At 40.6% G+C, this 11,932-nt stretch overlaps 1 protein-coding gene across 2 annotated transcripts in view; it reads left to right on the plus strand.

Annotated features, from left to right (window-relative positions):
- The first annotated feature begins 2,033 nt into the window (after positions 1–2,033).
- LOC109477152 (FYVE, RhoGEF and PH domain-containing protein 4-like) overlaps positions 2,034–11,932 on the plus strand; it is a 47,340-nt gene continuing 37,441 nt past the window's right edge. For both annotated transcript variants that reach the window (XM_019778209.1, XM_019778210.1), the window contains exons 1-2: positions 2,034–2,405; positions 9,311–9,499. In XM_019778209.1, the coding sequence (XP_019633768.1) occupies positions 2,375–2,405; positions 9,311–9,499 (220 nt within the window). In that variant the 5' untranslated portion in view covers positions 2,034–2,374. The remainder of the gene's footprint in view (positions 2,406–9,310; positions 9,500–11,932) is intronic.

The following is an 11,932-nucleotide window of genomic DNA, read 5'->3' on the forward strand; positions in this document are numbered from 1 at the left end:
ATCAGGAGCTATCCACCTATGTAATATTGTTACTTTATTTATTTTTTACTGACAAAAATGATGATTGGGAAAGATGGTTTAAACATGTTGCATACTCATTAAGGTGTGCGGACAGACGACTCACGACGTTACGTACTGTGCTTAGTGTTACCGCGCGTACTCACCCCGTGGTATGTATGGGATGATTCCCAATATTGTGACTCACTCCGTCCGTATAGCTCCCGACTAACGATACCCACTCCATCAAGTGTCGGAGCTGTTCAACAGTTCTCTTCGTCATGACGTCAACCCGCTCGGGCACAGATGGCTTACTCAGGCCAATCAAATGGTTTGGCAGGATTAATGGCCGCTGTGGTCACTCACATCCACGGTTTGATTTTCACCACGCCGTGCGCCTCATGAAGAGTGGAAGGAGGGCAAGTGGTCGGTGTTGTGTGGAGGTAAGTTGTAAAATCATCCATGCAGCGTGTAGTCGTATTCTAGCGTTCTAGCCAGCTGAACTGTTTTTAATTCCTGGTCAGTGGTTCAAATCGCGACCCGTGTATCTAAATTCTGAACCGAGTTGAGCACGCTAATTGTAATGTGGATTGAATCTCGAGGTGGAAGTGTTGTAATTGGTCTGAAACGCAACGCTTTGGGGGGGCACGTTAATCAGTACACCTGATCTTTTAAACAATTTCAGTCTCGCCATTTTTCACTTCAAATGCTAAAAAAAAGCAGACTATTACAAGCAGAAACACTAACAAGCGATAACAAGACGAGCTATCTCAGGAAAGAAAAAAATCGTGACGCAAACGCTTACTGGTTGGGGCGGGGGTTGGGGTATGTCTCCATTGAATGTTCATATCAGCACCAAGGACAGCACCCACGGCCCTCGGGGCAAAGTCGTGAAAATTGTTTCGGAACAGTAAAAAGCATGATTTCAAATATTGACGTCCAACCGCTTGCAACTCTAACAGTCAGGTAAATAAATTTGAGTGCTCCAGCTAGGACCATTTTCACAATAACTGACAGACATCTGTGATATATAGACGGACAACAAACTAGATTAAGTAGACCGATGGATGACATTAATCATGTTATCGAACCTAAAGGTCGGCTTCTGTGACCTGTATAATAAGATTATTCTTGGGACAAACATGTATCTTTAATGGCACAAGTCAAATACCATATGGTTATTGATATCAATTAGTAAAACAGCGATTAGATCATGTGTATTTTATAGCTAGAATACACGCTGGTTCCTGCTATTCTACTATACTCTATCTCTGTTTCCCTGTTACCTTTGAATTCTTATACTAGTATTCTAAATACCCCCAATAATAACGTCCTGTGGCTTGTTTAGTGATTTGTTGTAATGTTTTGTTTCTACTATCACGGTATTACTATGAATTTGTATATTCATTACTGGTGATGGCATTTCACAATTTCACAGTACTGTACTGTTTTAATAATCTCTCGGCTTAGCTTATAAGTGTACCATATGTACATACGGTTTAAATTTGGGCAGAAATGCGGTACACATGGATCCTGTTCCCTAGTTCAGTTAACTCTACATTTACGCTAGATGTTCCCCTCATACAAATGAGGAAGTTTTTCCCGCGTCATATCAGCCGGCAGAAAAGGTGTTGTGTCATCGGTACTAGTAACTCAATCAGTGTTACCATTTCTTTACTTACAATTGGTTTCTACGAAAACACGGCAAATGATACATTGTTGGAGTCAGGATCCCTTAGTTCTACATTTTCTCTGTTTTCGTTTTGAAATAAGCAATATAACATCAATCGCTGATGTAGTCTTTCAATCTGACACGCCCGGACTATTCCATTTCTACTAGTTACAGGGAGGAAGGAATTTTTGTTCAATTCCGTTTTGATGATGGGGTGACACTACACTCCTTTTTGCTTTTTACTAAATTTGAACGCTTGTTGGATTAAACAATAACGAGCGAGCATTAATTTGGGGATTTAAAAAAATTGAAATTGGCGCGCACCCATCATCCTTTGCGTGCAGGATTATTAGAAACCACAACTTCCGGGTTAGAAGAGGAAGTGGAAGTGATGATCTTCCGTGTTGTTTTACAAACAAAGCTTACTCATCTCAGCTCTGTCGGCCGGGTTTCCGCGAACCCGCACCTTTACTGCCGCCCATGTCCATATGAAGACGTTATTGGCTTGCGGGAAGCGTCCGAAATGTAGTAAATTGTGCCAGCGCGGAGCCCTGAGTCACACGCTAACGTAACGGGGTTGATTGTCTGATCGCCGCACATTTGAATGGACAGGGCGCGAGAATACGCAACCCCGTAGGGCAGAGGGGAGAAATCCGCTCCGATGTTTTCTTTGTCTGAGAACCGATCCGGGAGGTAAATGAGGAAATGTCGATGGGCACGGGACCAGAGGCCGAAGGTGAGTACCAGTATATGGGTAACGAGAACTATAGTAAAGTACCGTTACATAAATATAGCCTGAGGAAGTTAGAAAATAGGCGCGACGCATACTCCAAAGGTCACACCTTTGATATCGTGCATCCTGTATAACGTTAGATTTGGTTTGATCCTGCTAAAAATATTCAGGAGGTACAGTACACATGAACGGAGGTGATCCGGCGTTTCTGAATCATGAAAATTCAGTTTTATAATAATTATATTCAATTCTACTTGAGGTTTTGTGAAAATCGATGATAAACATAACGTTACAGTTTCAGTTTTAAGATTAAAATCATAAACACACAATGATTGGAGGGGAAAGACTAATACAAGAACAGGGTTATGGTAACACAAAGAAGTGGTTGATAGGCCCAATTAAATCATTTTCATGATTTTTTGATGAAATTTTAACAGGAAAAAGGAATGAATGAATTAGCAAAGGAATAAATGAATGAACAAGCAAGAATGGCTGTGTCAGACCTACTGTACTATACATCCCCCCACCCCACCCCCCTCTTTCCATTGGCACCCCCAGAAGTCCCCAGCCTTTATCAGCTCATTGCACACATCAGAGGAAAGGAGAACCATCTACCCAGGACTGGGGAAATGGATTGTATGGCCTTGACTCAAGGCCAGCCATTTATATTCACATGCCTGCATGATTCATACACGTCCCATATAACCGCCTGCATGGAAATATTCACCTACAACTGTTAGGGGGTCTACAGGGGGTGGGGGGTCATTCTGCTTTCTGTAAGATATTCCATATCAGGGCTCAAATCACTTATTACTGTAATGTGTGATGCACAATATCCTTTTCTCATTTAGTTAATATTCAACATATTGCATTTATTCCTTTGGCCATTAAGATCATTGTCATAAAATGTCTTCATATTGAGTCTGTATTCTTTCAGCTTGCCAAATCGTAGTAGCCTTGTATTTTTTTGTTGCAATCAGAAAAGTATTTCTGTAAATGGCGGATTGCTGTTGCAGGTGGGTGTCTCAAATGTAGAACATAAACTAGTGACTGCCTCTCGGTTATTTATAGTTCCCATATTACATTTACTGCCTAGTTTTTATTATCAGTGACCTAGAAAATAAAAATTGAAGATGGTACGCTACTGTCCGGGGGGTACTATGTAGTTGATACCCACCTGCCCTGAGCTGCAACCAATTGCAACTCAACATACCACATGGAGAAAATATGGAATACTGTAGGACATTGTAAATAATTTTTCAGGTCCTTAGAAGTGAATAATTAGAACCAATCTTAGATTCTGGGTCATGACTCATTTAGTCATATTCAGATTTCTAACATGTTGATCCTGAAAAAGCACCAAGGATTTTATTTGATTAAAAAAAAATCTCATCAGCATAATGGTTTTACAGGAATGATATTAAAGAACCCCTTTCACACCCTCCTGCAATCATTATTCCTCTCACACACAGTTTTATCAGCAGGGCTTGTCCCTCAGTCTCATCAATAGTACCCAGCCACAGGTCCTTCTAGTTATTGGATACGTCCATAAATTCAATCGTCTGGGCACAGCCATTGGAGGGGTGGGGGGCAGTAGTGGGTATATACATTGTATGTCTGTACCGTACAGTTGTACCTTGTACCTTGTTTTGTGGACCTTCACCCAAGTCTTTTCAGGGGTCAGTCTGGTTACACTTGTTTTCATTTCACACGGATGAATATAACATTTACTCAACCAGGATAGCTGATGAAAGATAGCGGACGCTTTCTGAATTGTCTGACTCCTTGGAGAATTTATCCAGTTGCTTGATTTATTATCTACCTGGATGTCTTATGTTCTACCTGGATGCGTAACCTTCATAGATATATATTGCTTGAGGAGAGCCACACCTTGAGCACAACAATGAACCCACCACATTGTATTTATGACCAAACCTAGATTTAAGGAGAGAATTAGGCTAGGGTAGGATGTTTCTACTAGTCCCCGTCTTCTGGATATTTAAAAAATATGTGGTATTAGTTGACCTTATCTTATAATTCCAGCCAAGCTGAAAATTGCTGATAATCTGCATGATAAATAGTCCAGCCAATTTCATGCACCTCAAAATTAATGCAATCCTTCCTGACTCTGATGTTTATGAATCACTAAATATATGAAAATCTGCTTTAGAGATTAATATCTAACTGAGAAACATGTTTACATATTGGGACATTTTTTCAAAGCCACAATTTATCATGAAAGGTTTCATCTATTCCAGGAGCTTCAAATAGAAGCTACATGCGTATTTGAAGCTCCTTGGTCCATTAAGTTACATGTTGGTGTAATTGCAATTGATGTTTGCATTTCTGTACTAACCAGCTCAACAGTGTAAAAAAAGGCAGCCTCACGTTTACGTCAAGAATGAAAAATGATGTACATTTGTAGTCTCATTTTTTTATATGCCAGCCAGATGGATCACAATAATTCTCAATATCTTAGGTGGATATTCTGAGCCATGATTTGAAAAATGAATATTTATCAAAATTTTAAGTACACAAAGGTACGCATAGGGGTATGACCCAGACAAATATGCCAATATCTAAATCTATATTTACATCTGTCACATCTGAGGACACCACTCAACTAGCAAGTACAATGTACAAGTAAACATACTGCTTTTAACATGGACAGTAAAAAATTACTAAAATTAAAAAGCTGTGGTTTGGCTCTTTTCTCCTCATAGCAGTGATGGATTAATTGTCTTTTGCATCAGTAATGAATTTTATGATGATTGATTTTGATTGTGTTGTGATATCACAGGACTGTTCAGCATTTTACATCCTGTATAATTTATTGTGACAAAATAGATAAATCACTCAATCATCCTTTCTTCCTTATGACAAGGCTCTATGTCACCTCTTTACCACAGCTTCATAATACATGTACCTAGTAATATTATATGTTACAGAGATGTGAAAACCCACACTACAGCGAAATTAAAGAAAGTTGCAAAAGTAAATGAATTTACAGTACCACTCAGAGCCCTATGATTCATGAAAAGCCCATTACTGTATGTGCCACTTGAAATGGCAATTTTGCATGTGCATGAAAGCAATGATAATTGCATTTGGCCAATTTGAAAGCACTTCGGAGTTTGGTCACAGTTCTACACATCCTTTAAATCTTGGTCAAACTGAGACAATTGTTTATGAATGAGGAACTGCACGCTTCTGTTGTGTTAGAGTGTTTTCTATGTGTGCAATATGCAGTCCTCAGGAGTAGGAAGTGTTTGGTCATCATGATGAGTTATTTGTGCAGCTGGGGTTCACTCACACACACTACTGTCAGGGGAACTGTCATAGCAAAATGTTTATGTAAAAATTACACCAGAAAATATTCTATTCCTGCTTCCAATTGAACACAATATTGAGAATGCTATTATTACTTGGAAACATCATGTTTTGATGCTGTTAGGTACATGTTGGTCCAAGGAGGTTTTAGTGGATATAAAATCCTTGGTAAGTCAAATTTCTAGCCTGGGTGCCAGACTGTTGTCAGGGCCAATGCACAGGTTAGCTACTATGTAGCTCCTTAGCTCAGATTAATACATGTCTCCAAGGAAATTTTACCATAGATAATGAGTTGGATGTCTCTCTGGGGAATGTCCTGTCTGTCTGGCATCCAGGCTAGGAATGTTTCTGACCAGGCAAAATTATGTATATTGTTGTATTAAAATAACTAGAAAGGTAACATTTGCAAAGCAAATGCATAATCGTTTACCTTCGCATATGGTCTGCTCTGTTAATTCTTAATACTCAAACACATTCATATATGTGGTCAGACAGGAGTCTGAATCCCTCCTGCTATAAAATTGCAACATGATGTAACCCAACACTAGTTACCATGGTAACAGACAGGTTCAGGTCATTAAGGTCATTGTTTGGAGAAGAAGAGGAAACGTAAATATATTAAAAGGAAATGATGTTGAACTGGAGCATCAAGAAGGCAATGAATTTAGGGGGGCGGGATTTGAACCTTTGTACATGTACAAACAGTGTCAGGAAGGGGGCAAAGGAGTCTCACCGCCACATACTTAGAATTCCGAGTTGATACAGACGCCTGTTCCATGTTAATTATTGATACCTGGGTCTGGGGTAAGCAAGGCCCATGGGAGCTGTTAGCTGTATGGGATTGAGGTGCTGTTGCTATAGCTGAGTCACTGATACTCAGGGATGAGCCAATAACAGAATAATAAAGGTTATTGACATGTTCCATGTACCTGTGTTGTGAAGCCACTCGGGAAAATGGCCATATTAGACAGGTGACTGTTACTGACAATATTCCTGATGCTTGGGTCAGTTGTATGAAAATTATGCAAAATATTATGTACAGGGCCTCGAAAATAGGAATAATGTCCGGGTAGTTCTTTTGCAGAAGTGGTCCCTTTAGATGCACATGTACAAATATATAAAACCGAGCCTAAATTGTTACAATAAACCTGCAAAATGGTCCCTGTAGAGACACAAATATATAAAACCTAGCCTAAATTGTTGCAGTAAACCTGCAAAATGTCAAGCCATAAATGCAACTCATTATTTTTTCAACAGTTTTCTCTGCAGGTTGCAGGTGGATTTTTTTTGGCCCTGTTGTACATTGTACATGTACATCATGTAAGTAGGCTTACATTTGTAAGTAGACTAGCTTGGATTTTGCAAATACATTAATATTGTACAGATTACCTTTGGCATGTTAAGGTACATGCAGTTTGTGCCATGAAAGCTAGGGGGAGCTGCATACCAGATGATACCAGCTTGGTAGTCAGAAAAAAATGTTCATCCCATCCACCCAAACAAACATCTGGCTTGGCAGTTTTCTAAAGCATTTTTCAATTCTATGTAAGGGGAGACATGTTCTATATATATATAATCTACTAGTAATCAAAAACTGTGCCAAAATATATTCATAACCAAAAAAAGCCTTATGAATCTGGCCAGTCTAATTGGTCTGACCAGCTGAATGTAAAAGTAGGACATAGCCAAACTGTTCCATTTGTTACACCTCCCCCCTACTGTTACTGTTGACACAGTCCTAACTTGCATGGGGAGGAGGGCATCAGGTTATACTAATGAAGGACCCACAGGGATTACTGGAACTGCTGTGTTTGTTTTTCTATTACATGCATGGTGTCTCTCATCTGGGGATTTTGCTTGTAAGAAGATCTGGCCAACCTTGGTTGTCTAAACAAGTTGTTCTACCCATTTCTCCCAACATCTGCTTGGAATTTGATAAACATGTACATGTAATACTAATAGTACTTCTATTTTACATTTATTTCTTTATTCTATTTTGCATAAGATGACAGGCAAAAATGTACATGTACATTTGTAAATGGCATAAGGAAAAAGCATTCTGCAGGAAAGATACGCTGTACAATATGGATATACTAGTCCAGTTGAATGCACATTATAGAAAGTACACTAGATTGCCTAGAGGGATAGTTGTTAGAACCCTTACATGGTTTAGAGGCTTTTCATAAGCCTGAGCTGCTTCATAAGGAAATATTAGGAACATCTGCGCAGCTGTGACCAAATCTTCCATGGAAATGTCTTGCTCAGCCTCCTCACAGTAGATTTCTATTCCTGTATGTCATGACTTTCAGAAGGGGGTTGCATGACTGATTGTGGTCAGTAAAGCCACATGAACTCATTGTTGCATCACTAGTACTGGATGATGGGTTTTCTTTGATGAGTTCAAGTACATTGTAGACTGCAAACAGTTCTGTTTTGGGAGGTTACGGGTAAATCCTTGAATATCCCGTGACAGTAGGAGAAAGAGCAATAGCGTGTGAAACTCAGGGACGTTTTTTACGACCGTCCCTGTCCTCTGGAAACGGACGTCCTCGATGGCGGATCAGCATCACAAGATTTGGACCTGGATCAAAGTTTCTTGGATAATTTGGAGACCTTGGCCTGACCTTGGCCCGACCTTGGCCCGGGGAGGGACAGGATATATCACGTTGTCCTTTAGCTAGTATATACAGTTTGATATTATATCAGGAAGATGCATTATATAAGATGGTACATTTGTAGAAAGACAGAAGTGCTGCATGTGATGTTTTGAAGTTTGCAGGCTTTCAGGTCATTCATACCAAGAACATAGCACTAGGGTCAATCACTTAAAGATATAAACACACCTCCAACATGTACACTGGGCGACTCCTCACACAACAAACCAAGTTTTTTATATGCTGTGACAGTGCGAAACACCATACTACACCACTTTCCTAATGTCCTTTAAGATAGTGATGTCCTGACTTGAAAAAGTTTTTGGTGGATGCTACCATATACATCAAAAGTTTCAAGATGATGACATTGTACAACATAAAATCACACTGATGAACCTGCTAGTGCTAAGCAGACATACCCATACAGAAATTCGCCTAGTCCAACAAAAGGTTTTCTCAGAAAAAAAAATGTACCGAAAACTCAACCCTATTGCCAAAAGTAACAATTTACTGATTGGAGCTAAATTTCCTGCTAACCAAGAGGCCTACTTGGTGCTTCTCTCTATATGTGTTAAGGTCCCTGCCATGAGAGAGAGGAAATGAAGGCAGTGTGAAGGTCTGTATGTATCACATGACACCGCCTGACATCATGGTCTGGTCTCACACATGGACTCAGGATATCCTCTCAACCCAACAGACCCCAACATTCACATACGGGGGTGTCCAATGTCTCTTCTCACAAGTCCTTTATCTCCAGTAAAAATCATGTCATCAAATATCACCAGTGCAATAATGCAAGGAAGTTTGTTGTAAGGAAACTTTATTGCAATTCAACTAGTGTTAAGTTTGAAAGGTTTTAGAAAGTGAGGTTCCCCCTGTTGTGATTTCCTGATGGCACAGTCCAGATTTATCTTGTTCCTACAGTGTCCAGCCCTCCTGTGAAGGAAAAGGCCAGCAGGCACAGCAGTCTCGATCATCTCAAGAAGCAGCGGATCGCCGAGAAGGCTGCGTACTTCGCCGAGAGGAAACGGGCAAGCACCTGCGCCGACTTTCGCACCCGCACAGACACCGGCGCCATTCGGAACAGCTGCGTAGCGGAGGAGCAGTCCTCGGGTCAGTTTGGTTCAACTTCTTCTCTGACTCAACTGTCTCCAAGTTTGCTCTTTCTGTCTGTGGGGGAGCTTCCTGTGTTTTTGTTGCCATTTTTGTCACACGCCAACTTTGGACTGTATTTATTTTTGCCGTCCACTGATTTAGGCATCCTTGATTAGGACAGTTTTGGTTTCCTTATTTACAAAAATGTATGACACTAAAATATAAACTTGATCTGGAGGAAAGTTCTTAACCTGACATGTACAGTCTAGATGTAGGTTGTCATGTGATTCTAACTTGACCTGCATACAAATATACTATGTACGTGTATGGCCATGGGTGGATCCCAATAGGTGTACATTGGACTTGCTGTGCTGCAACCAAGTTTGACTTTTACGTTGTATCATGTTGCTTCGCAAGAATTATCTTCAAAATAGGATGAGCTACTAAAAAGGTGAAATTTAAGAAACACTGAGACTCTTTCTACATAGCATACATATAAATTAATCGGCAATAATCTTTGCCAAAGCTTACAATGAAAGTCGGAAAGTTGACATCTGAGATATGTCTCCAGTGTAGTTTTTCAATCAATAAGACTTTTTTACTTTTAATTTGAATTTAATGCACTCAATTGTAAGCTAATAGTCTCAATCAGTCATCAGATCATTAAGGGTTGATACGTTGTGAGTGTAGGTCTGCAAACAGCAAAGAAGTCAGTACGTTTTAAGTCTCGGCCTAAATCCCAGACACATGTAACTTAAAACTCACCATCTGACTGCTTATCTAGTTGGAGTCTTACACTTTTACAAGACCTGCAGCGAACTAGATCTGCCTACTACATGATAGGATAACCACTGAACTTTTAATGGAGGTCAGTCAAGGTCTCACGCCCTTTTGTAACTGTGACCTTCTGTGTAATATTTCAGGGCACCAATTTAAATCTTCGTCGATGAAGGTTAGACATCCAGGTAATACGATATGCCAAAAAAAAGTTACTCAAGCAACTGGATATGATTTTGAAAGCGTCAGACGTTTCAGCTAGTATCCACTAGCTTTCGTCAGTGACTGAGAGACCAGAGGGGAAAGCAGGTTTTTATACACAACCTGTTCATTGATATGCAAATAAGGTGAAGACAAATTTTTGGAAGTCGAAAAAGGAACAAAAGTCAGACAAGTCAAGACAAGATGATGCAAATTAGTCTGAAAGCTCCTGTTATACAGGACAGGAGCTTAAGTGTTGTCTGTCCTCGGGGCTGGGAGTGCCAAATCCCAAGTGCCGGAAAGATCGACCCTGGTTTCGATATGTAGATGACACTTGGTGCAGATTGAAAAAGAGGGTAGCTGCTGACTTCTTTGACCACATCAACCAGATAGATGACAACATCAAGTTCACACAGGAGCCAAGCCATGACAACATGCTCCCTTTCCTAGACACCAAAACTATCGTAGAGGAAGATGGTAACCTTCGTTTCGAAGTGTACAGGAAACCAACCCACACTGATCAGTACCTGGCTTTTGATTCCCACCACCCTTTGGAACACAAACTAGCAGTGATCAAAACTCTCTTCCATCGTGCAGACAACATTGTCACTTCAGACCAAGCCAAAACGGACGAACAAAGACACCTCCGAGGTGCCCTGGCTAAATGTGGCTACCAAAACTGGACTTTCAATAAAGCGCTCAAACCTTCAGATCAGTCTAAGAAAACCCAGAAGTGCAAACCATTGACCAACAAAAACAAGGCCAACATCACTATTCCGTATGTCCAAGGAGTATCTGAGAAACTCCAACGGATCTTCCAAAACTTCAACATAGCCACTAACTTCAAACCTCACTCAACCCTCAGACAAAGACTGGTACACCCTAAGGACCGACCTCACAAAGGTACCAAGGCGAATGTTATTTAGAGACTCAAATGTGAGGAGCCCAATTGTAACAACACCTACATCGGAGAGACACGTCGACCACTCAAAGTAAGATAGTATTACAAAGAACATTGCCGACCTAGTGCCAACGGCTACATCCTCAACGGCTACTCCTCAGCTATTTTCGACCACCTACAACACAACCAGGGTCACTCTTTCAAACTCGAGTCCACGGATGTCTTAGATCGCGAAACACGCTGGTGGGAACGGGGTGTTAAAGAGGCAATATATGAAAGAATGTACAACCCCACCCTCAACAGGGAAGGGGGGCTACGGGTCGATCTTTCCGGCACTTGGGATTTGGCACTCCCAGCCCCGAGGACAGACAACACTTAAGCTCCTGTCCTGTATAACAGGAGCTTTCAGACTAATTTGCATCATCTTGTCTTGACTTGTCTGACTTTTGTTCCTTTTTCGACTTCCAAAAATTTGTCTTCACCTTATTTGCATATCAATGAACAGGTTGTGTATAAAAACCTGCTTTCCCCTCTGGTCTCTCAGTCACTGACGAAAGCTAGTGGATACTAGC

This window comes from Branchiostoma belcheri, unplaced genomic scaffold, assembly GCF_001625305.1.
Source record: "Branchiostoma belcheri isolate BF01 breed outbred unplaced genomic scaffold, Haploidv18h27 scaffold4, whole genome shotgun sequence".
Lineage (NCBI taxonomy): Eukaryota > Metazoa > Chordata > Leptocardii > Amphioxiformes > Branchiostomatidae > Branchiostoma > Branchiostoma belcheri.